Source organism: Leopardus geoffroyi, chromosome B2 (assembly GCF_018350155.1).
Source record: "Leopardus geoffroyi isolate Oge1 chromosome B2, O.geoffroyi_Oge1_pat1.0, whole genome shotgun sequence".
Lineage (NCBI taxonomy): Eukaryota > Metazoa > Chordata > Mammalia > Carnivora > Felidae > Leopardus > Leopardus geoffroyi.
In genome coordinates, this window is record NC_059332.1 from 53,962,022 (window position 1) to 53,989,726 (window position 27,705).

Consider the following 27,705-nt stretch of genomic DNA (forward strand, 5'->3'; position numbering starts at 1 on the left):
TAACTTTTATGTTATCAAGAAAGGTTTCACTGTGCAGTAACCAATCAGCTCGGTGACCTCGAGCAAGTGATTAACTTCTCTGAGCCTTGTTTTCCTTCTCTGTAACATGGGCTTTCTAAGTCTCACCTCAGACTATGACAGTGGCTATAATAATTTTTGGGATAGTTTATTTCTGTGCTCAGAAGGCACACAACGAATAGAAAGTGAAGGCTCAATACAGTAAGATATTTTAAGTTGATTGTTCGGACTTTGGAATCACAAAAGACAAATTCGGGATACTATGAATATTACTCTCATTTATAACATCTTTAAAGCTTTCAACTGGAATGCAATGTGTTTCTTCTACAGAGAATACAAAAAAATTATGAAAACAAATTCAGAATTTAATATCAAAACAAGAGTTACATTCATGTAAAAACTTAAGACCAGTTCTCCACAACACCTGTATGATGGTTACTTCCTATCCAAATCCCCAAATTCAAAATTATTTACAACCAAGTGTGGTTTCAATAAGCTCTCACAACAACGTTGGACATCTGATAAAGAATACAGGCTTGGATGTATAATGGCCCATTTCTTTTGCCCAATCCCCAAGCATATCTACTCTTATTTCTCAAGATACTAATTGTCAGCATTTGAATATTAAAAAAAAACTTTCTGATGCAAATTCACAAGTATAAAAGAGGATTAGTTTTCAAAATATGAAACAGACTGTTTTATCTTAAAACTTCTAAACCTGAATTATAATGTAAATGAATAGGAAATGCCAATAAATCAAAGTCTAAATTCAATTTGTCAGTCTCCATTTCTGTGAAAGAAAGCCAGAGTCTCAAGTTTCATTATTTTTTCCTCTTTTAAGAGTGGACAGTGCCACAGAATCTGGGTGGGAACAGCCCATAGGCACAATGTTCCCACTGGACAATGAACTAAACAGAAGCCTCCCCTTGTTCACAGCTCATATAGGTGTGAAGTTGAAGATACAGCCCTATCACCATTAAAACAAACAGGGGTGCCTGGGTGGTTCAGTCGGTTAAACCTCTGACTCCTGTTTTCGGCTCAGGTCATGATCTCAAAGTCTCCAAGTTTGAGCCCCACCGTGAGGCTCTGCACTGAGGGTGCAAAGCCAGCTTGAGATTCTGTCTCCCTCTCTCTCTGCCCCTCCCCCATTCTATCTCTATCTCTCTCTCCCTCTCTCTCTCTCTCTCTCTCTCTCACACACACACACACACACACACACACACACTTTCTCTCTCTCTCTCTCTGTCTCTCTCTGTCTCTCTCACTCACTCAAAATAAATAAACTTAAGAAAGTAAAACAAATAAACAAGTCACTGTTGAACAGAACAAGAATATATTTTCCAGCCTTCCATGAAACTAGACGGGAGTATCATGCTTATACCAATAATTTTTAAGTCAATTCTGACGGCTTTCGGGATTTTTCTTTTCACTGAAGGTACAACAGTTTATAATTTACACAACGTTTTATTACTATCCATACAAGTTCATCATTTTATGGTGCAAATTAGCTTCTAAAAAATACCTAGACTTCTAGGTACTTCTGGCACACTCATCTCTGAAATAAAGAATAAGTTCCGACTTGAAAAATTTAATCAATAAATGGTGTTTCCAGCACTTACACATAAAGATTTCTGCTATAAAACTGTATATCCTTTAAACTTTCTCCCACAATTTATTGGTCACCAGGACCCACACAAAATGGTCAGTGTCTTTCTTATCTGAGGCTAGAGCTGTAGGAAATAATATACTTACCAGGTGGGCATTAAGCTGCTCCCTGGCTGTTTCCGGTAACCCCCCCAGAGGTTTGGAGGCTAACAGATGACGCTCCGTGTCCGTCAGCCACTGCTGCAAATCCTCAATCTCACCATGGAACCCTTTGGCCTGGAGTGATACAGAATTTTAAGTCTGGGCCATAAACACATTGTCACTTTTAAGGAGAAAACAATGTCTGAAGGAGCCTGGCCTGCTAAGCCTCTCTCTGCGTTCTTAACAACAGGCAGGTCCAAGTGGATTTGCCTTGCCTTTCTTCATGGTGAGAGCTCTGGCGGATAAGACTATTACACTAAGAGCCAGAGGGCTGCCTTCTCATCTGCTGCGTTCTTTATCCCACTTATTTTTACTCCTCTCCTACGGTACACAAATTAAACAGGGTCTGCAAACCAATGAAAGAATTCCATACTATTTTGGTCTGGAAGGCCATGAAAGGCTGAGAATCTACTCTCTTATTCACCTGGCGCAAGGCACCATCCAGCTGCTGCTTCCTTTGTTCTGTTTTTTCCAAAACATTTTGCCATCGTTGATTTAGAATCTCTAGCTTGTTCTGAAGGTTGCTTGCTTCTTCTCCTGCACTTGATGCAATTAGATCATTTCCTGCTTTGTTAACAGCTTCCACTGTGGACTGATGGGCTAGTACATCATTTTGAAGCACCTGAAAATATGAAGAGAACACTATGTTTGCTAGCTCATAACATGTTAACAGTGCTTTTAATGCAACTGTTTTATTTGCTGAAGATAGAACATTTGGGAACAAAACCATTGTCTACAGAAAGTTTTAATACTAAAAAAGTGTTCAAATGGTGGACTTCTTTTCCCTTAACTTTGCAGCTTTCCTGGATATACCTTTAGTCTACCTTGAAATGATTATCAAAGAACATTTTGCTAGTTCTTCCCATTAGAATAACCTTATATTGAGGACATTAAGTATCTAGAGATTTTAATGAAAAGGTTATGAAAGTTTTCATTTGATTCAAAATCATTTTGATTGAACTTAATTTTCATGTCTTAAGTAAATAACTTGAAAAATATTTTGATTTCTATATATCCATTTTCAAATACAAAATTATTACACTCTTAGATAATGCCATGCTTTACAATTAACACTCTAAGAGGAAAAAAAAAAAATTACCACAGACTATTCTTCAAGCTTCTCTCATTGGAAAGATGCTACAATTAACTGCTAAGTAGACAGGAATCTTATGATGCCCTGACAGTACAGGAAAAGAGATTTCACTGGACAACAGGAATACTCAAGCCCAGCAATCAAAAGTGTAGCTGTTCCTTTACAAGAAAATGCACATTTGAAGTGTTCACTACAGATTCCAATAAATAACACCTTCCTTATGTACAGTGAAAATATCAGAATAGACCAATAATGCTTAAATGTGCTAACATGGGACAAGAATGTTAAGTGCAAAAAGCAACCACAAGGCTAAAAAACCCAGAAATTACACTGAAAAGAATTGCACTTTAAAGAACAAACAGAGCTGGGGCACCTATTTGGGGTGGCTCAGTCAGTTAAGCATCCTACTTCAGCTCAGGTCATGATTTCGCAGCTTACGGGTTCGAGCCTCTCTTCGGGCTTTGTGCTGGCAGCTCAGAGCCTAGAGCCTGCTTTGGATTCTGCGTCTCCCTCTCTCTGCCTTTTCCCCAGCTCACACTCTGTCTGCCTCTCTCTCTCTCTCTCTCTCAAAAATAAATAAACATTAGAAAAAATTTAAAAAAAAGAACAAATAGAGGTTAGGAATCATTTCAAGAAAACCGCAGTTATGTTTTTGGAAACCAGAAGAAACCTTCCTCTCATGTTAGTAAGGGCCAATGGTAATCTTTCCCTAGATTCACTGACTCAGGGTTAACAACAAGAGAGAAAAGAAACATCATGTATCATCCTACATAAGGCATCCCACATCTGGAGGGAAATCCAGAACAGGGGGATTTTTAGTGAAGAGCACTAATCATCTGTGATAACTGTTTTTCTGACGATATGCACTCATTCTCTGAGGCACCTGTTAAGGAAGTTAAAGGCTATAAAATCAACTGAGGAAACATTCCCTCCCTTCCTCCAGCAACTGTGCTAGTGATTTTAAGCCCTTTAACTTGTGACCTTTGAAAAATGGAAGAAGAAGGGAGGACATATCTCTAACTGCTCAAAGGTAGATAAACAGAAATAAAAGATCCCTACCTCATGCCCGGCCAAAATAACTGGATCGTGGTGTCTCAGTGTCCCACCTCTACTGGACTCTACAAAAATTCCTGTCACTGATGTATGTTGCATTTAAGGACAACTGCTAAGTTGGAATAAACATATTTTTTTTTTATGCAGAGTCAGTCTGACCAGTCATTACTATTCTTAGAAAGGTATAAAATAGACATTAAATAATAAAAAATATTGATACAAAATAGGTCCTAACTGCTGGGCAGTTAGATATGGCTAGGCAATGATCATAAATAAGACAGAACCAGGTAAGAGAGGGAGAGAAATTTAAATTAGGGTATGGTTACTGTGGGGAAAAGTATGAAAGAAGGAAAACTACAGCAAGAATACTAAAAAACTCTTTATCATGATAGTAAAGTGCCAAAAACTCACCTTTCATTTTAAAATGAAAAAAATTATTAAACATTTTCTCTTTGATAATCAAGGAAAACTTATTTAAGGTCAGAATTTACGACATAACCTTAGGTAAGATGCCTTATTAATGTGAATGCTCAAGTTCTATGAAAGACTGGACCGTCAGGATAAACTCGACCAAGCATCACCTTTTATTCATTAAGCCTATTGACTTAAGAGATAGGGAATTTTCTTTTCATCTGAAAAAAAAATCATTTATCTCACTTCTCCTGGCCAAGTCAATGGCTTTGGTCATTTGCACAAAGATTCTAACAACTGCGTTTCAGGATTTATGTTTTTAGTCAAATGAACTTTATCGTAATAAACTAGAATTCTGCTCTCAACCCCCCACAAGTTCTGCTCTGATGACCTACCTAGGCTGGATATCATCTAAGCCTTGAAGATGCCTCGGGCTATCAGTTTGGGGCCCACTGTGTTGAGCTCCATGCTTTCCTCCTCCCTAAACCCTCCAGGTTGTACAGAGATAGGGTATTTTCTATTAAGATTTGTCAACCAAGGGCCACAAACGTGACAACAATGGGCACCTGGGTGGCTGAGTCGGTTGAGCATCTGACTCTTGATTTCAGCTCAGATCACGATCTCACTGTCTGTGGGTTGGAGCCCCGCATCGGCCTCTGCACTGACAGTGTGGAGCCTACTTAGGATTCTCTCTCTCCTTCTCTCTCTGCCCCTCCCCTGCTCTCTCTCTGGCTCTGTCTCAAAAATAGTCTAAAATATATAAAAAAAAAAAAAAAAAAAAACTTAAAAAAAAAAAGAATTGTCAATCAAGTATCACAAAGATGACAACATAAAGTTGTTGTGTATGTACCTCAAAATATTATTAAAATTTTTAATTTAATTTAATTTCTAATTTAAAGCTATCCATCATGTTCAGGACATATAAAAACCCTTTTAAACATAATAAATATTGTTTAAAACCAATTCAGAAAGAAAAGGACTAAGACACAGAAAGCCAATGAGAAGTCAGGGAGACACGGAGACTAAAGAACAAACCTCCACAGAGTGAGAGATGCACAGGCAAGCAGAAAGATGTTAGATATGCCAAACACACAGCAGGTGACACACACATGGCGCTAAGGGCGACCAGAGGAAAAACATACACACAGCCTGCAGCGGAACAACATTTTGAGCCTATGACTTTTTTAGGGTATCCCCAACCACTTTTAAAACTAGGCTATGTCAATCCAGTGACAGGGATAATCAGGGATTTAAACCAATATCTGCCACGCAGCCTGGAAATTTAGCCAGAAGTTTCCCATCCTTGCCGTTTTGGATAACTGCCCTGAACAATGAGGAAAAAAAAATTGTTTATAATCTTTTAAAAAGTGGGTTTTAAGGAGTTTAGCCTTCAGTTACAAATGTCAAATATGAACCTGAGCTATCATCATCAACTTGAAAAACACATAAAGAGGAAACATACCAAAACAAAACTCTGATGACATTAGAAACGCACAGAGAAGAAACACAACACGCAATCACAGCTACATACATGGTGCTTGGCGAGTTCAATTTCAATGGCCTTAGGGTCTCCTCCCACAGGCTTCTGTTCACTCAGCAGGCCCTCAGTGTGTGTCAGCCAGGCAAGCAGCTCATCCAGGGCATGCTGGAACTGGCCCAGTGCTAACAGAGCACCTTCTAGCTTATGCTACAGAAACAGTGGAGAGGAAGAAAATCCATATGAATTCGATATCATGAATGACATACATTTATAAAAATAACAAGAGCAAAAAAGAAAAATCAATTGTTGCACACTGTGTAATTCTGTAAGCATATCCAATGAAGCCCAATTATACCCTACATTTTACGTTTGACGTTCCTTGTGGTTAAAAATGGCATGTTGAGAAGCAGGAAGAGTTCTAATAAAATAAGAATTTATGTAGGGGCTTCAAAAGTTTATGTGCTTAATCACCTATTTTATTTTTTAATAATGATTTTACCTGAACTTCTCTAACTTCCTAACAAAAGTCTTGGTGTTTACCTGTCTGTTGATAATTCTTTCATCCAGACTATCCCATATCAATTTCAGCTCCATCAATGGGTCTTGAACAGTGTGTTTGTCGCTCTCTTCTGTTACTTTCTTCAGCAAAAGCTCTGCTTGATGATTTAGTCTCTCCATTTCTATCTGTTGTTGGTAGGCCTCTGATTTGAATTGCTATTTTTTAAAAAAGGAGATACACAAGGAAAATGTGTTCTAAATCAAAACTTTAAACAATAAAAATTCTATGGATTCAATATTTATTCTAATTCATATTTACTATGGCCAGGGAGATGAAGAGGAATAAAATCTAACACAAAAGAATTACAAATAAAAAAAGATGAGAGAAATATACTTTCTTTATTCAATGTTTTATAAATGCTGGAAAGATATTTCTATTTATAATTTTGACATCTCACTTTTGTTCTCAATAGTACAAATTTAAGGTATTTCCAGGTTAACCTTATTCCAATGCCTATTATATTCAATAAATGAGCTTTGATACACTGACCTATATGAACCCCTCCCAAAAAAATCTCTAAGAAACCCAGATTAACATTTATTTCCTGCTCAGAAACAGTGCATCCACTGAACATTTTATGTTTTCTGTAGCTGTGCTGTGTTCGTTGATATTCAGTTATTCCTATGCCTAACCTACTGCTGACTCAGAATAACATTATTTTTCTCCCAGCGCTCACTAACACGTATTTAATGATCTTGGCTTTGGCAACCAACACAGGTTAGCAAATGGTTGCTTGTAGGAGGAAACTGTCCTTCACAAAATATTTATTTTTTATCTGTAATAGTAAATCATTAAGTAGTACGTTATTAATGACTAAATAGTCCCTTAATTTTTTTCAAACATGAAAATAATAATTAAAAAATAATAACTAAGGTATCATGAACACTTTCTTTGTTCTAACAAACTTATAAAGAAAATAATTTTATTCTCAATTCAAGTTAAGGACACAAAAGTGAGACCAGTTAGAGAACTGTCCCGAGGTCCTTTGGCTAAGTAAGTGAATGCACTGGGATGTAATCTCAAGACAACCGAATCTCAGAGACAGCACTCGTAAGCAGCCTGCTGCATGAAAACTACTGAGATATACGCAAATATCAAAAAAAAATGTACACATGTAAATGTACAAAAAGTATATATCATGTGCTTACTACATGACCCACATAAAGGTAAAGAAAATAAAACACAATCTAATAATGGCAACAGTAATAATTTCTAAATGAAATATTCTATATCACACATAGAGATGAAAATGCTATAATTTTAAAGCCAGATAATAAATGTATATAAACATCTAGTAGAGTTCATTGAAAATGGCATGATGTCTCTTTGGATGGGGACTTGAAATTAGGATGGAAACAGCTGATCCCACTTGGATAAATGATCATCAGCACAGAGGAATTCAAAGAGGAAACAGTCCAGCCACTTACACAGCTGGAGATCAAGAACCACGAAAGTAAAAATTACAGAGGAAAGCAGATAGAAAACAATAAACATTTTTACAAAACAAACATTTTGGGAAACACTATTATACCAAGGATGTTTCTTCAGCCTGTTAGACTAAATGGATTACTCTGACCCACTGAAAAAAACAAAAATGTTATATGTGTATCGAGGACAATGATACACCATTGAATAATAAAGTTATAAAAATCCTTACAGTATGAGCTACATGTGTATAAAGTATACACCCACACCCTCCCACCCCCTTCCCCTCTTCAGTGTGCTCCCAGCATAAGGATTTCTGAAAGGCTACAGATCAAATCTTAAGAGAAGTTGTATGTAACATTTTTGGGTAGCTTTTCAAAAGCCACCTTTTTGGTTATCATTTTCTGACTTTTCTATAATGAATAGGTATTGATTTAAGAAGAAGAAAACTAGTATTTTGTATCATTTAATGAGAACTTATATGCTGCTTATTATGTAATTATGCTATATTAAACTAGTTTCACAATCAAAATGTTAATACTTTAGCTATGTAAAATAAATTTGTGTCAAGAGTCCCAGGAATAAAGAACATAAAAATACAATCTCTGATAAATTAATGAACCGCACACATACCTTTAGCTCTTCAATCTGCTGCTTGACAGTTTCAAGATCTGTTCCAATTGGTGACATTGAAGCTAATTTACCACCTGCAATATCTACCCAGTCAAATATTGCCTGAAAAACACATTAGCCCATGAGTTATTAGTACATCTGAAATTGCTATAACATCCCAAGTGCTACAGAAAAGTACAATCATAAATCTATACAGATATTATGGAATGAGCCTATTTTACAAATTAAGATGGTTCACCTAAATAAGTAAAAGGAACAATATGATGAAAAAGTTGTCCCAAATATGCAATAGATAGAACCTTCAATTCTGCAACCAACTTTGCAAAGGAAATTCTTTTCTGAATGGAATCTTAGAATATTAACAACTTTCAAAAAAGTGCATTTGAAAAAGTTTTATAAATTCAATCACATGAAATAGACATAAGCATAGAGAATTCTAAGAGGAAGATTATGTAAATATATTGAAAGAAAAAGATTTCAAAGCCATCTGTTTTTTCCAATAAAGCAAGAAGTTTATTGTTTAGCACTTGAGTAAAATATTTGGCCCAGCTAAAGCCTTACACATTATTTAGATTACCATAAAAATCCTGCACATACCACAATTAATATTATGACCATGATTCTGAATTACAACATAGACTACAGAATCTATTTTTCCTGTTCTTTTTATGTAATATAAACATTTTAGGAAGGCACAACTCACATTTCTTTCAGATACTGAATGCACAAAATTATTCTGGACTTTAATGAAGTTGCCAGACCATATAGTAGGAGGAAGAATCTTGGAAACTATCTGTTATTTGCATTTATCACTAATAAACCCAATAACTTAAGCAGTAACCTGGGAAAATATATATATATATACACATATATATATATATATATATATATATATATATTTAATGAGAACTTATAAGCTGCTTATTATGTAATTATGCTATATTAAACCAGTTTCACAATCAAAATGTTAATACTTCAGTTATGTAAAATAAATTTGTGTCAAGAGTCGCATGAATAAAGAACATAAAAATACAATCTCCGATAAATTAATGAACCCCATGCATACCTTTAGCTCTTCAATTAATAAAAACATATATATATATATATATATATATATATTTTTTTTTTTTTTTTTAGTTTACAGTCAAACCCTGAAATGCCTAGAGCTTCTGGACCTTTCAACATCTCATTCTAGCCAATCTCAGCTATTTAATAAATCAAGTGGCCCTTCATTCCCGCAGATGATGCTCCTAACCTATAATGGGCCTTGTCTGTCTAGCAGGGGTAATGAGAGAGTAAAAGTTAAGGTGCCTCGGGGCACCTGGGTAGCTTGGCTGGTTAAGCCTCCCTCTTGATTTCATGCTCAGGTCATGATCTCATGGTTCGTGGATTTGTGCCCCACATCAGGCTCTGCAATGACGGCATGGAGCCTGCTTGGGATTCTCTGTGTCCCTTTCTCTCTCTGCCCTCCCCCACTTGCATTCTCCCTCCCTCTCTCTCTATCTCTCAAAAACAAATAAATAAATAAACATTAAAATTTTAAAAAAAGGAAAGTCATAGCACCTAGCCAGTGACCTCTGTGGCTAATGGCTCCTGAGGTCAAAAGGCTGCAAATGGTGGCAGTGCCATCTCCAGCCACGGAAGAGGGCACAACTCAGTCATTTATTAATAATACATACAAATCATGACCTGCTCCCACAAACTGAGGGCTGGAGCCTGATTAGTTAGTTCCTGGCCACTGAAACCTAACCAATCATTTAACTCTTTGGTTAAAAAGTGGGGGAAGGAGGAAAGTTATATAAGATATTATTTGTGGTGAATTTTTTCATATATTTCCAAAGTTCAAAACACTTTCAACTGGCATGAAGCCTGGCTTCTGATATTTACTTTTACAAATATAGAAATGGAATGGCATAATAAAAAGGAAAAGATGTTCTCATCTGAGCTTTAAAAATAATATTCACTTGGTGTTATGGAAATATTCAGAAGGGCTTTTTCCATACGGTAGGAGGGTTAACAGATTCAACACTGGCCAGCCTGTTAGGAAATGGAATAAAGCTGAAGAAGGTAAGGAGAGAAATGTCCCTGAGCTGGCCTCCACCAACAAGACAATTTTTCATATGAAAAGGGAAACTTTAAAACATGGTTAATAAACTGAATGAGAACTGTTAAGGGGTGTGAAAAACAACCGTGAAAAGGAATTACGTGGATGGAAAGGAAGAAAAACATTTTACACAACAGATTATGACCTAATGAAACAGAAATCTATTTTAGTTCAACGGGGAACACTGGCTTCAAATCAAATCTCTTTTACTTCTGACTTTAGTTAAACTCAGGGATATTTTTAGATAGTGTTTACTCCTTTCATCTTACTCCACTCAACTTTAGAAGAGAACTCCGATTCAGCTCTCATTTCACTATCTGGTGTGGAACCATTAACATTTTCCAAAAATCAAAATTTTTCTTTTCAAAGTGAATTGCACTGTGTGTATAAAAATGTAGTGAGATGTGTGCATAAATCTATACATCTATCCAGTGTCAGAAATACCTTCCAAAAGGCAAAACATACAGAAGTAGGTGAGCCTACTGCACACGTATCTGCGGTGCTGGGGTGGTGTCAATGTGTAAATCCGCACGCGTCAGTCAGCCCGATTCTCCTGCCAGGAGACACGCCGGAACGCCCTTACCTGTAGTCCATCCTGGTACTGAACGGCAGCCTGCATTGCCTCCTCAAGTTTGTCCACCCGGTCTTTCCAAGCCTTATTCAGAGAATCCCAGGCTGAATTTAACTACAATATAAATATCAGAACTCTTTTAGTGTCATTTATTAAGTTTGCAACTATTTCTTCCAAATATGCTTTAAACAATTTTTTTAAAAAAGCATTTTGATGAGAGTAGGAAATACACTAGCTGTACCTCATCTATACTCTTCTTGACAATGGGTTTATCAGGTTCCCCACATGCAGCAATGAGTTCAGAACCCAGATTGACAACTATATCCAGCTCTTCCTGTAGTCCATCAATTTCTTCCTTAATGGCCTAGAATAAGAAATGACAGCCTGAGAGTTTTAAGCAAAAACACGGGAACTAAAAAGATGGACACAGAGACATTAATTATAGTTATTTCTAGGAAGTGGGATTATGATCAATTTTATTTTCTTCTTCTTTTCTAACTTTCTGCGATCAATTTTTTGAATAAGAAAGAAGAAATATTTTAAAGAAAAACAGCATCCTTTGTAATAAACATGTTTATTCTAAAAACAATATTTAAAGAATTCTACGTAACAAATACCAGAACAAGCTCCTTTAAATATCAATAACAATGAAAAGTATAGAGATATATTTTGTTTTTGAAACAAAATAGTTTAGGCAATATACATTTATATTTTTCTTTATTTTTTTCAAGTTTTTTTTTAATCTATTTTGAGAGAAAAGAGAGCATGAGCAGGGGAGAGGCAGAGAGAGGGAGAGAGAAAGAATTCCAAGCAGGCTCTGTACTGTCAGTGCAGAGCCAGATGTGAGGCTCGAACTCACGAACGCTGGGTTCATGAGTCGAACTGCAATCAGGAGTCAGACGCTCAAGTGAGCATGCCACCCAGATGCCCTGGCAATAAACATTTCAAATAAAGGTTAAGTAATCTACAAAAAAAAAAAAAAATCTAAAGTACTCCTATCCCTATGCACACAACCAAACCAAGTTTGCAGATACAGAGAACAGATAGGTGGTTGCCAAAGGCAGGGGATGTGGGTGGAAGAAATGGGTGAAGGGGGTCAAAAGGTATAAACTTCCATTGGTTAAAAAAGAAGTCATGGGAAGCAATGTACAGCTTGGTGACTGTGGTTAATAATACTGCATTGTATATTTTAAAGTTGCTAAGAGTAGAACTTAAATAAAATAAGCAAAAGTAAAGCACGAGTTCAAAAACTTCTAACAAATTAACAATGTTAGTAGATTTAAGATAATCTAGCTTATTATGTCATTTCCCTAGGACTTATAAACTACAAAAAAAAAATAGGAGAAAAATGCAGTGTACTACTTTTGCTTTAATCTTCTTGGTTAAATATATTTATTCACTCAAGAAACATTTAATAAGCATAAACCAAGCCCAAACTAGGCATTGGGGATATAAATAAAAATAGGGCTATTCCACTCAAGGGGATCAAAGTCCATTAGGAAAAAGAGAGATATAATCAAAAAGTTATACTATGTGTAGAGTCCTTTGCATGAGGACAGCATTATGAGAACACAGACAAACTTTCCTAAGTATGCAAGAAAAGATTTTTCATGAAGGCTTGCAACCCAAATGACCCTTGAAGTTTGAGTGGGATTTGCCAGAAGAGTGGTAGGAACATACGAGGGTGAGGTAACTAATCCGCAAAGATAACAGAGACTAGAAAGAGCACACTGCAGTGTCAGGGGAAGCCACTTTCTAATAAAGGAGCAGCACTCAACCAAATGGCTTTGAGAACACAGTCATGGGCTATGCTGGGATGTAAAAGGCCAGGACACTACTATCGGGTGTCTGGATTTCATTCTGTAGGCAGTGGATGCCTCCGAGTGGTTTTGAGTGGCGATACGGTAAGAGTAGATCTAGAGAGAGGACAAGGTTGGAAGTCGGGCAAGGAAAAAGACTCTGCAGGTAGGGATACCACTATGGATTACTTCAGAAGCCAAAAACGGAGGGAACAAGGGCCTGAAATAAGGCAGGAGGAGTTGAGATGAAGGGAAACTTTAAAAATACATACTCTCTCAGTGAAATACGTGGGTATAATCTATTTCCTACTATATCACTATGCATTCTACTTTTGGAACCAAATATAAACTGTAATAGAGTAATTCCAAATATTTACCAAGGGAATCCAAGTTTCATTACAACTTACTTTTTTTTTTTTTTTTTTAACTTTAAAGGAGATTTTCTGCTTACCTCTGCTGCTTCTTGCTGCTGTTTTACTACTGAGGGATCAATTCCAGGATCCTCCAGATCCCGGATGAAATCTTGTGTATCTTTAGTGGTTACGACCAATGACATGTGATCACACCAGAACTTTTCTGCTAATTCCATTACATCCAGTAGTTTGGCTTCCCTTTCTTCCACAAGTGTGTGTATGTTCTCCCAAATGAAAACCATTTGGTCAAGCTTATCCTGAACAGCTATGGCACAAAATAGTATCAAAAAGGCAATATGTTAGCCTCATTTAAGCAATAAAGCAGAATGTTTTAGTTTACACAGAAACAGTGATTCAATTTGCTAAGTATCTAAAACTGGACCCAATTTTAGTTGACCACAGTCTAGTGAGTATCACTAGGCCCAATATAGCATATTCTAGACAAATGCAAGCTCTCAGGGTATCCTACTCCTCCTGAACCAAGGCTCTTTCTGACAAAAGTAGACACTCAAGGGTAAGTGAGCTCAGACTAGACCTAAGTTTACCAAGTTTGAAGTTCACCAAGGCTGACCTTCATTCCAAAGAAAATGAAATAACCACTTAAGCTCTCCAAATCAAAAATACTGATGTCTGTTCAGTCTCAGGAATATAACAATGTAGGATATGTATTTTGGGCTTGTTTCTAGAGTAACCTTATAAACTTCCACTAATCCATGTATGTACTCTTCCTTTTGACCCCCAGCTCTTATCTTTAAGATGGCTGGCTAAGGTCGTGGTTGCCATTTCTGTGGCTACAGGATACTCAGTCTGTTGTACGCATTATAAAAAGTAGTGTGTAATTAGTAATGAGAAAAAAAACAAAAACAAAACCTAGATTTGTCCCTTAGCATCATGCTTTAAAAAACTGGTTTAGAAGTCCCAAAGAACACATGGCTTTTGCATAATGGCACACTTTGTAACACAGAAAAACATTAACAAGGGATTTTTGTACATAGCTCTTCAACCCCAATGGTAGTACCTTTTCTAAACTCTGGCATTTTGTTATGCAATTGGACCATCCGTAAACACCAGGACAACTCTAAATGTTTAGAATTATTTAGAATTATTTTACCCTATTCTGAAATTATTACCTTTGGCAGATATGTCTTTGTCAGTGCCCTCAGATCTCGCAATCATTTCCTCTCCCCGCTTTTTAAGTGTTTCATACAATGGTTGTAGCTTCTCCATGTCTACTGACACATTCTTATTCTCACTGATCTGCTCCTTAATCTTCTCTACCTCAGCTGAGATCGAAGGCGGCTGCCTCAAACGCTCCACGATGCGTTCCAGGCTCTCAAGGATCTGGTCTATCTTGTCATGGAACTAGAAGTGAATCAAAGGGGTCATTTATGGGGAAAAGACCTGTGATATCAAATGTCATATTTAAATGAAAACAAAAAAAAAAACCCATATAGTTAATGTCACAATCAAGAATTAAATCTCAGCTACTTTGTTAACATATCTACCCAAATTAGTGTATTCGTTAAGAAACAGTATACGTTAAAAAAAGAAAGAAACAGCATACGTTAATATATAATTGGACTAGCTGACATCAGCATTTTACCTGTTGCCTCATTTTATCATAATTCAAATTAATTTTAAAAATTAAGCCCAATAAGCTGTGTTTTTCTATCAAAACTGTTTTATTCACCTATACTCATTATTTTGACATCCTAAAAACGTTATATTATTAAATGTAAGATTCAAGAACATTTTTTATTAGAATACATGAATTTCTTAAGTTCTAAATTTTCTGAATTGAAAAATGTTAAAAAATGAGACCAAAAACCTCCCTGACAGAACAGAAGTTTGAGCTCCACTCATGGTCAAACACATAATCAGATTCATGAAAGAATTTTAAAGTTTTGTTTGCAAAGGTACCATGGGCAATAAAGCAAAGTCATAAAACCTTGTTCAGTCATGGATTTTACACTCTCCTCAGTTTTAAAAGAATCATCATTCAGGATTACGAAAAATGGCCCACTCCACTGTCAGTGTATATAATAACAAAAGCCCAACTGTGCAGATGGAAAATCTGTAGGTAATTTCCAATTCAACTTCTTGAAAACAGGTATTTTCAAAAAAAGAAAAACATGAATTTCCAACTCTATATTGTTTCCTTCTAATTCAGTCTACACAGTCTTTCTTCTTATTGCCTTCATGGGAGTGTCTCATTAATAATGATAATAGCACTTTTCTTTTAGCTCTCCCAGTGGCAAATACTCCATTCTACTTTAGATGGACACTTAATTAAATATTTGAACAGTGACGTCAGTTGTATTTTTTAAGGCATTGAAAATTATTTTGTATTTTATCTGCAAGCAGGCAGAGAGAAATATAAGGATTGGACCGAGCAAATACCCCTTTTGAGAGGCAAAAACATCAGTACTCAGATTTAATGTAGTGAAATAATTCTGGTTCAAATTTAATCAGGAGATCCAAGAAAATGTTTTTCCATGCTCTGCCATTTAAACGAACTCAGTCATATTTCTGGTATAAATGATTACCTGAGTAGATTGAGAAATAGCTTCATCCAATGCCACGGCTCGCTTTTTGACATCTTCTTTAATTTGACTGTAAAGGGTGTCAGCTGCCACGTACTTCTCTTGGATAGAAAAGCCTTCCCCTGGGCTCAATTCCAGTAACTGTGGCCCAGTTTTGTTCATCTTATCTATATGAGGCTTGTGTTCGGCTATCAACTCTCGCAGTTGCTATAACAAACCAAACAGCTTCTCAGTATCTCAGGGTCACACTTCCATATTACAGCTGTCTACATGCCCAATGCATCCAGCTGGCAAGAAACTCCAAACACCCTTCCCATCACAAGGCATTTAACACAGGACGGCTCATACTGCTCCTTGCCAGCAAGAGATGCCCCTGACACAAAGAATAAACAATAGTCTGGTCACGTCAAAGTCTCTTTAAGAGTACGTACAAAACTGCTCGTTGAGTGAAATCATGAATCCCAGTTCATTATGCATTTCCTATCAAGAGCAGTACACACTCTGACAAGGGTCATATTACATAAAGAATTATGAACTCACTATGTCCCCAACCTATAGAGATTAAGCCATAACTCTCGGTGTCCCTTTCCGTACACTCATGATATATGCAAAAATTCTTTAAAAGGGAGGAAGGAAGAAAGGGAAGGAAAGAAAAGGAAAGAAGTTCAGCAGAAGGCAGACATAATGCCAAGAGAAAAAGTTAAGAGGATATAAGGCCATAAGGCATTGTAGTTATGTATATATTTAAACCAATATAAAATGTGTATATAAAGGTTACATTACATATACCTAAGTATGACTCCATTATATGTATATATGTGATACCTATAATATACACATATGAATAAATCCATCTGTATTTTAAAACGTTAAAGGCTACAGGGTAATCAATCTATCAGACATGTCTGTATACTGAGCATTATTGGTAAGGTGTGTTTAAAGAAAAATATATGACACATGAAATATTTTCCATAATGTCATCTAATCAAGGGATACAATGATATTTATGCCAATAAGTGGGTGTGTAATGGAGCCCCATTCCTTCTAGGAAGACAAATAAATCGAGAATATCTATTACTCCATAGAACCCAGAGCCTCCACTGAGCAGTGGTTCATGGACCAGATCCAAAGCTACATCCATCTTTGCTTCCAGGTCTCTCTTAGGCTAGCCTCCCTGCAGCATTGAGGAGCCTTCCATTTGTACCACAGTAGTGATTAGGATCCTTAATCAGAAGCTTCTTGTCCTCACCAGAAGGTATACCTCCAAATTATTTGCTACCTAGCCCCTAACAAAAACTTCTCTGAGAGATATTATATTCAGGAAAGACAGTCTGGAGAAAAGCTACCAATCTTCTCCTGTAAACATTTTAATTTCTATCATTCATCAAGAAGAATCGCCAAGATAGCCACATATCTAGATACTTATTGAAAGTGCTCACTAAAATCAGTCATATAAATGATTTTGAAAATTATTAAGGAAATTGGCATATCATTAACAATGATGTATTTTTTTTAAGGTTTAAATCCTTTATTTTATTTATTTATTTTTAATTTTATTTTCTATTTTTTTTAATTTACAATGATATATTTTTTAATACAATGCTATTTTTGAAGTTTTTCTGAAGATGGTCTCCAAACTCTTAAAAAACAGCTAAATAGACATAAATTCCATTAAAAGAAAAAGAAGGGGTTGGTCCTAATCTAACATGCTGCTCATAAGGATGTCTGTGATCTAGCTCCTGAGTGGTCCAGGCTGAGATTTTCTTATTTTTGTTTCATATTATGAGATCATCTATTCATGCTGCCTTAAGGAATGGAGGTAATAATGGTAGTAACAGCTAATAAACAATCTCACAAAAAAGCAATGTGTTACACATGTTCTGGTTTCAGTACTCTACAAGGCATGTTGGTAAATCAAGTTTATACTCTGAGTTATCAAGAGACTCTCAGGTAAAAAAATGAGAGATCTCTGCTGAGATGTCCCCAGTTGCCTAGCATCTAGGTAGATCTCATTTGTGTAGCACCACTGTGAAACTCCTTAGTTTGGGAAGTACTGAGATGACCCTTATTCAGACCATTCCTTTTTTAAACATCTGGTACTATCAGATGCCTACTTGGGTGTGTGTGTGGAGAAAGGGCCCAATGGGTGATGTCTTCTGCCTCATATGTAACAAAATGATTCTTGGCAACATACTGTCATAAGGGTCGAGTCACAATGGAGATAATGAGTGTGACCTCAATGTATCTACCATATAATAACTGGTTCTTGGAGCCATTTTTCATTCCTGATCAGAATGAACTAGAAGATCTTCCCAAACCAATACAGCAGAGGATAAGGCTGTGGAGCTGCAGAAGAAAGGCTGTTCTACAAGGCTGTAAATATTATGAATAATTTAGTTGAATAATTTGAAGACTCAGCTACAAAGTTTTGTAGTTCCTTTATACATAAAACTGTACATTTGAGAGCTGAAAGATTATGCTAAAAAGAGAAAACTAATTCCACTCTGAAATTCAGTAATAATTCAATAATAATCTCATTCCATTATTTGATGTTATGACAGAAACACAGCTGCTCAAATCTCACCTCAGAATTGAAGAAATCCACGTTAACATTTTATATTAAAACTTATTCAGTGGATAGGCATCAGGATTTCTGCCACGAATAAACCTTTATACCAAAATTAAATTCAATTCTACATAATTTCTAGGTCTTTCTCCTGCTGCTTTAGATAGAACTTAAAAATTCCATTTTGCATTAAAGTGTTGACTAAAGCCCTTCTAAACAAACGCTTAGGGATATTCTTCAGTGCCAGTACATTAAAAAAGTAAACAAACAAAATAAGGGTGGCACATTCTTCAAACAATGATGTAATACACCACTGAGTTAAACTCTTCCTGTGTGCGTGCACACACACATGCGCACACTTGCACACACACATGATTAATCTCAGAGTACATTTGTATAGATCGGGGAGACAGCAACTAGGTTCACACATCCATGACAGCAACAACTCCAGAGTTTTTCTGACAGTCTTGAACCCTCTCTCTCATTCAAACCCTTGCAAAATTTTAAGCCATGTTAATATTTAAGTAGCTGCTGAAATCAGGGCTTCATAATGCCATTTTATTTATGTTTAAAACATGATATATTTGTAGATGGAAATATACTCTCTAGCTTAATCGTATATGCTTATAGGAGCAAAAACAAACATCAAAAGAGTTCCATGCACATAAGGTTAAAAAAAAAAGGGGGAAACAACTTGTCTTTGCACCTTTAGCATTCTCCCTTCTCATTCACTTAGCTTTTACATTATTTGTGTTTTGACACGCTGTCATATTGTCAATTTCCTCCAAGCTCAATGGCCTTGTCTGTATGATGCCGCTTTGATGTATTTCTACTATTTGCTTATATTCTAGATGTCTCCAACCAATACATATTAAGTATAAAACTTAGTCAACATATGTAAATTAAAAGCAATTCAACATGCATCAATTCAAAGTACTTCAAAAAGCTTATTTCGCTAACATTTAAAAACGAGCACTTTGCTTTTGCACCAGGATGGCTTACACTTCATACTATTCTAGGAAAGCTGGGATGTAATTAATGACATACACAATGTGGCCTCCCCATATGAGTCTTTCTCACTGTAACCCTGGAAAACAGGTGAGCAATACGAGGTAAGCAACTGTGCAGACCAGAATACAATATTGCTAAACCCCCCCAAAATAATGTAAAACATCTAACTGCATTTAAAAAACACCATCCCAGTGCTCACTTTGGCAGCACATATACTAGAAAAACAGCATAACCATCGTGGTTCTCTTTCAATGGGGAATACAACATTCTCTTTAATCCCCAGCTTACCCGGTGCTCTTCCTGCTGTTGTCTTAGAGTTTCATATTCGAGGGCTGGGGCAGGAAGCTGAGAGATGATTCTTTGTGTTTCTGTCAGCCATGGCCAAAGTTCTTCATATGTTTCCCAGAACTGGTTAACCAGGGACTGTGCTCGTTCTAGCTGTAGATACCTCTCTGAGTTTATCTGGCAGATGGCATCATAGTTCTTCAACACCTTGTCCAGTTTTTTCTAGAAAATAAGATAATGAAATGTGCTTAGCTGGCTAAACAGGCCAAACAGCACATATACTCCAGAATGTTTTTTCTAGCACTATATGCTTAGTGCAAAGCAGGCACTCACAGATGTATGTTAAACGAAAAAAATCATTAAAACCTATTTAGATTAGGGGCGCCTGGGTGGCTCAGTTGGTTAATCATCCAACTCTTGACTTCGGCTCAGGTCATAATCTCCCAGTTCGTGAGATGAAGCCCTGCATCAGGTTCTGTGCTAACAGTGTGGAGCCTGCTTAGGATTCTGTCTTTCCCTCTCTCTGCTCCTCCCCTGCTCACATGCTCATGCTCTTGCTCTCAATAATAAATAAATTAATTAAAAATTTTAAAACGTATTTAGATTGTAACTATTTCTATGTATAAACATTCATTTTAAATTTAAAAAGACCCTTTGGGGGCTCCTCGCTGGCTTGGTCAGTATAGCATCTGACTCCTCATCTCGGGGTTATAAGTTGGAGCCTAACGTTGAGTGTAGAGATCACTTAAAAATAAAATCTTAAAAAGAAAAATAAAGATCCTTCAGGTTCACCCATATTTTTGCACAAGGCACGATTTCCTTCCTTTTTAAGGCTGAATAATAATCCCTTCTATGCTAATGTTGTACCTTACCACAACAAAAAAACCTTTCACATATATATGTAAAAAATAGCAAAAATGTGGAACCATAAAAGTACAACTGGAGATCAAGATATATCCACACAACAGGTTTTTATATTGTCATCAAAAATCATGGGATTTAATGACAGAGAACAAGCACCCCCCCTCCCCCCGTCAGAAATATTAGGTGACAAAACCCAAAATATGAATAAATAAACAGATTCAGGTTTTTATGAAAAAGACAATGAGCTCTCCAAACATAATAAGCCAAATTCTTCAACTATCCTTCTAGGTCTTATAGGCCTTCTGGGCTAGAAAACAAGTCTCATATGAGTCTAGCGACATTAACATTACTTTCTGGCCAAAAGTAAAGACTCCCTCTCATAAGTGAAGTTATAAGAGGAATTGCTAGCAAAATTAATTGCATATATTAGAATCAGAGTAGAACATTATACTATACACTGTATTTTATGGGGTGATCATAGTGATCTAGATTACGGTATAAATTTACATCATAAACTAATAGCAGAAGATAAAGCACAACAGGAATCTAATAAACCACAGAATGACACAGAAAATATTTCATGATGATCTCTATTTTTCATGTCAGTCTTTATAAAAATAATAAAGGAAAGATTAAATTATAAATAAGTAAATTGCCAGAATAAATAAAAGTAGTATCAATATATAGTTACATTCTATTACTTTGTCCAGGGTACACCTTGAAACCAATGCATACTATTTAAAGTGTAATCTTAGGCATAGACATTTGCATATTTTTTTTTTTTTTTTGCTATGGGATAGTTTCCTATCAGAAGCATTAGTATACATTAATTTCTTTAGTCTGCTGAGATGTCTGAATATGAATTGAACTAAACATTTTTACTTGTGACTGGTTTTCCATCAATTTAAAGGATCATTAGAAGTCTAGAAACCATTCGGGGCGATGAATGGATAAAGAAATTGTGGTTTATATACACAATGGAATACTACGTGGCAATGAGAAAGAATGAAATATGGCCTTTTGTAGCAACGTGGATGGAACTGGAGAGTGTGATGCTAAGTGAAATAAGCCATACAGAGAAAGACAGATACCATATGGTTTCACTCTTAGGTGGATCCTGAGAAACTTAACAGAAACCCATGGGGGAGGGGAAGGAAAAAAAAAGAGGTTAGAGTGGGAGAGAGAGCCAAAACATAAGAGACTGTTAAAAACTGAGAACAAACTGAGGGTTGATGGGGGGTGGGAGGGATGGGAGGATGGGTGATGGGTATTGAGGAGGGCACCTTTTGGGAGGAGCACTGGGTGTTGTATGGAAACCAACTTGACAATAAATTTCATATATTAAAAAAAAAAAAAAGAAGTCTAGAAACCAGATGCTTTCTTAATTATTCAGCTCATTTTTTTCCTGTACAGCTTACCAAAATTTTATACAGAATGGATTTCAGCATTAAAGAGAACCAAATATTTTGAAGCATACAGACAACAGGTGACATATAGAGTGATAATTTATACCGATAATAATGGCAATAATACAGCTAACATTAACTGAATGTTTAACGTGTGCCAGTTATTCAAGGATGCAAATTTTAATAGCTTTAGTGTCTATTTAAAAAAGTGTCCCCAGGGTGATTCCCTTAAGGAATATTCCTTTTACTTTTACTCTGTAAGTTTGAAAAAATGCCTTATTTAAATCTCATGATTCAGATGTCCAAATGGCAGCTGTGGATAAAGAAAATGTGCTGCTCTAGGACTGAGCACTCAATGCATGCCATTTATTTGAGGGTCTCAGCAGCAGCCACACAGACAAGATTATACCTTCATTGATTGCTTTTCCTCTTCACTGCATGTGGTCATGATTTTATGTCCAGATTTCACAAGCTCATCAATAATATCCTTGTGTCTCAAAATCTCCATGGTGAATTTCTGTGATTTACCAGAATAAAGATAAAAAGAGAGAGAGAGAGAGGCTGTGTGACTAAAATGAAAACAATCAGGCAAAGTAGTTAAAAATACCAAGTTACACTAGAAGGGTCTTGTAAAGTAAATCATGCAATCCCACGTTCTAGATTGGAGCACGTTAACAAGCAATTTTGATATAACTGGAAATGTACTTCTTCACCTTTTGAAGCTGCAGCTGAGCAGAGGTCTGGTCTTGCTCAAGCCTGATGTCACCCAGAGACATCAATTTCTTTTCGGTTTCAGTAATCCAGGATAATTCAGCATCAGCTGCTTGGTCAAACTAAACAGAAGATGAATAATTAGGTCAGTAAGTTCCTGTAACTGGTGCCAGAAAAATACCTACCTAAGATTTTTTAAAATATCCTAATTACACAAGTGGAAAATTTGAGCTTATCTCTTCATGGCATCCTGAAATAATTCATGGTAATGACTCAAGTTATAAAGGAGAAGTTCCCACAGAATAATTAAACACACGCTCTTAAAACACATTGAATCTGTAACATGGCATTAATTATTCTGGGATAGCTAAGTCTGTTACCTTCTTTTTGGTTGTTATAAGAATTTCCTCCATAAGAGTACTATCCAAATTAAACAGCTAAGAAAGTGGGTATCATCTTTCAATCACTGCATTCATCACTTTAATCCATATGATATGCAGACAGCACTCCGCTACTGACGTATAAGATTCCTAGCAAAACTCATGAAATATTCCCATTTATCATACTATGTGTGTATAAATGTATGTGCAAAGTACGATTGTGTATGTAGAGTATACCTGCAAATGTCTCATGTAAAATTTTTTATATCTCATTTAATAATTCACTTCCAAGAGCATTCTTAAATATTTTACGAGGTTTTATTTTCCTGATCTTAACAATAATTCATGGTAGAAATTCATAAAGTACAGAAAAATATACAGAAGAAAATTAAAACCTGGAGTTAATACTGTTGGTATTTTAGTGAATTTTATTCCAGAAGTTGAAAAAGATTTATAAAAGTCTGGAATAATACTGTATAAACAGTTTCATATCCTGCTCTTTCATTTATTATGAACATTTCCTATGTCATATTCTTTGAAATGTGAATTTTAAATAACATCATTGTATTCTAGCATACGTGGGTATTTTCATTTAGGCACACTGCATTTTTTGCTATTATATAAACAGACCTGTAATAAATATAAATCTCTGCTGGCATCTTCAATTAGTTCTTCAGGGTAGATTCCTAGAAGTTAACTACCAAGTCAAAGAGCATGAACTTCTTCATTACCTTGCATGAGACAGAACCCGATGCCTTCTAGGACCAAGCAGGTATCAATAAATGAGCAAAGTGCTCCCACAAGCACCAATGGTAAATGGTAACTAACATTGGCCTTAGTTGCAAGATTTAATGGGAAACAGACATTGCAAGCACTCAGTTACAGTACTGCCAGAACTTTAAATTTTTCAAGAGAATCTGGAAATCTAGATGAGAGCAGGGGATATATAAGTGACGAGAGAGAAGAGTAGAGATAAGATACTAGGTTAGAAAATAATTCATACTTCTAAAACACTCTGCGACACAATGCAGACTCACGGGAAGACGGAGATGTGCTTTCCCCGTTCCTCGTAAGCACACCTACAAATCCCTGGGCGTTACATACACGCCCACGTTACATACGAAACACACATAAGATTGTGAAAGGAGACAGAAGACAGCACAACTGCTGTGGACCTTGGCGCCCGGGGAACAACACAGTGGTGAATTCTCTGGGTTTTCTTCTTGCCTCACACGTCCTAGACTGGACACTGGAGAAAATGGAACCCGGAAACACCAAGAGGCACAGACAAAACCCCAAGAGAAGTCTGCCCCCTCAGCCAGATGACCAGGAAAGGGGCATCCTAGCAAGACACAGAACTTTTAAACAATAACCACTCTGTCTAGACTCCACAGGAAAAAAGGCTGTGGTCTCACCCACACTCATGCCAAGGAAGGCCTACATTTTCATGCTCATGAGCCTACATATCAAGGTGCTGGCACTGTTGCCAGGGTGATGTCAGAGAAGGCCAAGTAGGGAGATGCAACTTTTGGTGCCACTGGCCAGTAACAAAGCTCCTGCCCACAGTATCAGTGGAGATCATGTGGGGAGCCCCCACAAGCAGTCATGAATTGCCCCTCCCTATCTCCTCCGGGGTGGTTCAGAGAAGGCCTAGTGGAGAGTCAGGATTTTCACCACGGCTCTGTGGTTAATGTAGCCACCTTCACCGAGCTGCTGGAAAAGACTGCTCCGACAGCTGGAGGTCTAATCCCTACTCCCAGCCGGCAGAGATGAGGAGCACCCGTCAGGTGTCACAAGAGGCTGAGTGGGGAACGTAGACCTCTGCTTGCACCCGGCAGTACCCCCAGCTTCTTCTGCCAGAGTGGTGCCTGAGGAGGCCAGTCCAAACGGAAAGTTTAATTACGACCCAAAACTCCTAAGTTAGCAGCAAGAACCAAGGCCTCCAACTGAACTAAAGAAAGATCATCAATGGATGCCGATACCTAGATGACAGAAATGTTAGTACTGTCTGACAAAAATTTTCAAGGAACAATGATAAAAATGCTTTAATGAGCAACTGAAACATTTAAACACCACTGAAATGAATGTGAAAAATCAGAAGGCCTTAGCAACAAAAATCCTCAGCAAAGAGGATATATAAAGAACCAAATGGAAATTTTAGAACTTAAATATATAATGACAAATAAGGTCAGAGAATGAGATCAATGAAGGGCACAGAGGAAAGAATCAGTGAAGCAAAAGACACAACAACAGAAATTACCCAAGCTGAATAATAGAAAACAGACTGGAGGAAAAAAAAAATCAATAGAGCCTCAGGGACCTGTGGAACTATAATACAAGATCTAACATTCCTGTTGTTGGAGTCTCAGAAGGAGAAGAGAAAGAGATTGTAGAAAAAAAAACCCTCAAATATTTTAAACAATGATAAAATTACAGAAATGCAGATATAACTTCTGGTTGCCAGGAGTTAAGGAGGGAGCAGAGGTGGGAGGCTATAAAAGGGAGACATGAGGTAGTCCTACGGTGATGAAATGTTCTGTATCTGACTGCATCAACATCAACATCCTGCCTGTGATACTGTACTATACTTTTGCAAAACATCACCACTGGGGAAAATGGGTAAAGGGTACAATGTGACTGTCTCTATCTTATTTCTTACAATTGCATGTGAAATCTACAAGTATCTTAATAAAAGTTAATTAAAAACAACAACAACAAAAGGTCTGTGTGGATAACCTCTGTGTGAGCTCCAGTTCACATTTTCCTTTTAGATAATATACTGCCAAACTGCCCTTCAGGTAGGATATACTGATTTATACAGCCACAAGGAAAGTTTTTCTGTACCCTCATCACCATGGGGTACAATTTATTTTTAAAGAATATTTTCCAAGCGTATCAGTGGACTTCCCTTAATTACAAGGAAATAATCTGCCAGCAGTAACCTGGCACAGACTTGAATAGCACTGATTAAGAGTAATGTTACACTTTCAATCTCACAAAGAAAGAATAACAAATTATAGAAGTGAAAAATACTTAATAATATTATAAATTATTATAGTTTTTTCCTATATATCATGAACCCACTTGTTTTCACCTTTGCCAAATAATGAATGAGTAAATAAATACTGACGCTATTTGCAGGTCAGTTTCTTTTAGTCAATGGTTCAGATAGAAGAAAAATTTAGCAATCATGTAAATAATGGGTCCCAGCCAGGAATACAATAGAGGTGTAAAAAAAAAACAAAAAAACAAAAAAACAAAACAAAAAACTCAATTGCATAAGGATATGAAGGAGGAGATAGGGCTTAACAGACCTTTCCTTAACAACCTCTAAACTGCTGTCTGAATAAAATCTGATAGAAACCAATACCTACCCAAACAAACAAACAAAGAAACAAACACGATGCAAAATCAGGCTGCTTTAAGACTAACATACTGTCTGGACAGCAGATTGGAACACATTTGCCACATTGGGCTGTCCTTCAAGTGTCATACATTTAAGAGGAACAATGATATGCTGAACTTGTTCTAGACAGAAATTCAGAGTTTTAGTCCACAGAGTGGGGTGAGCTCCTTTATAAGGGCAGTACTTCTAAAATGACTGTGTGTACATTTATACATTCAAACAGAATTACTCATTTTTCCTGTATTTCCCATAACTTTATACATTATTTTTTTAGCGAAGCCACATTTTTCATAAAACTTATTGAAAAGGCTCCTGGTTTGCAGACAGTAGTGTTAATAAATTTTTTTTTTTCATTGATTCATTACTTTTTCTGCTACTGGGACAAACCAGAACAATGTGGCTTCCAGAAAAGAATCCATATGAAAGACCATATGAAAAATTGTATCTTAATCTGGTTCAGTAATTTTTATGATGTTAGTTTCAAACGGAACTACTCATTAGCAATTATTCACCAATGTGAAAAAGAAAAGAAAAGAAAGGAAAAGAAAAGAAAAGAAAAAAGAAAAGAAAAGAAAAGAAAAGAAAAGAAAAGAAAAGAAAAGAAAGGAAAGGAAAGGAAAGGAAAGGAAAGGAAAGGAAAAGGAAAGGAAAGGAAAGGAAAGGAAAGGAAAGGAAAGGAAAGGAAAGGAAAGGAAAGGAAAGGAAAGGAAAAGAAAAGAAAAAAGAAAAGAAAAGAAAACATTTCAAGGCACCTGGCTAGCTACCTCAGTCAGTGGACCGTGTGGCTCTTGATCTCGGGGTTTCAAGTTTGAGCCCCATGTTGGGGGTAGAGATTACTTAAAAGTAAAAAATTTAAAAAAAAGAAAAGGAAAGGAAAAAATTTCAACTAATTCAGGAGCTTCAATGTAGAAAAAAGAAATCCTCATGAAAAACAAGTAGAAGAGCCTTCATAGTTAGATTATTCACTTTCAAGATATATACAATGAAACTTCAAGGTAAAACTTTATTACGTGATTCCCTTAACGAATGTGAAACTGGGCAGAACAGTCCAGGCCTTTGTACCTGAGTGCAAGTGCTGCAAGATATCTGAATAAAATTTAACAGTAATGACTTTTTTCCTCTACTGGTCCCTGAAAAAACAAAGTGACAAACCACCCCGCTTGTTTGT

The 27,705-nt window shown here is 36.5% G+C and overlaps 1 protein-coding gene across 30 annotated transcripts in view; it reads right to left on the reverse strand.

Annotated features, from left to right (window-relative positions):
* Window positions 1-27,705, reverse strand: part of DST (dystonin) — a 495,699-nt gene that overhangs the window by 36,767 nt on the left and 431,227 nt on the right. For all 30 annotated transcript variants that reach the window (XM_045498616.1, XM_045498614.1, XM_045498603.1 and 27 more), the window contains 13 exons: window positions 22,754-22,873; window positions 22,450-22,557; window positions 19,774-19,992; window positions 15,912-16,115; window positions 14,496-14,727; window positions 13,404-13,630; window positions 11,395-11,517; window positions 11,166-11,267; window positions 8,479-8,580; window positions 6,402-6,575; window positions 5,913-6,068; window positions 2,249-2,446; window positions 1,771-1,899 (listed from right to left, as the gene is read on the reverse strand). In XM_045498616.1, the coding sequence (XP_045354572.1) occupies window positions 1,771-1,899; window positions 2,249-2,446; window positions 5,913-6,068; window positions 6,402-6,575; window positions 8,479-8,580; window positions 11,166-11,267; window positions 11,395-11,517; window positions 13,404-13,630; window positions 14,496-14,727; window positions 15,912-16,115; window positions 19,774-19,992; window positions 22,450-22,557; window positions 22,754-22,873 (2,094 nt within the window). The remainder of the gene's footprint in view (window positions 1-1,770; window positions 1,900-2,248; window positions 2,447-5,912; window positions 6,069-6,401; window positions 6,576-8,478; window positions 8,581-11,165; window positions 11,268-11,394; window positions 11,518-13,403; window positions 13,631-14,495; window positions 14,728-15,911; window positions 16,116-19,773; window positions 19,993-22,449; window positions 22,558-22,753; window positions 22,874-27,705) is intronic.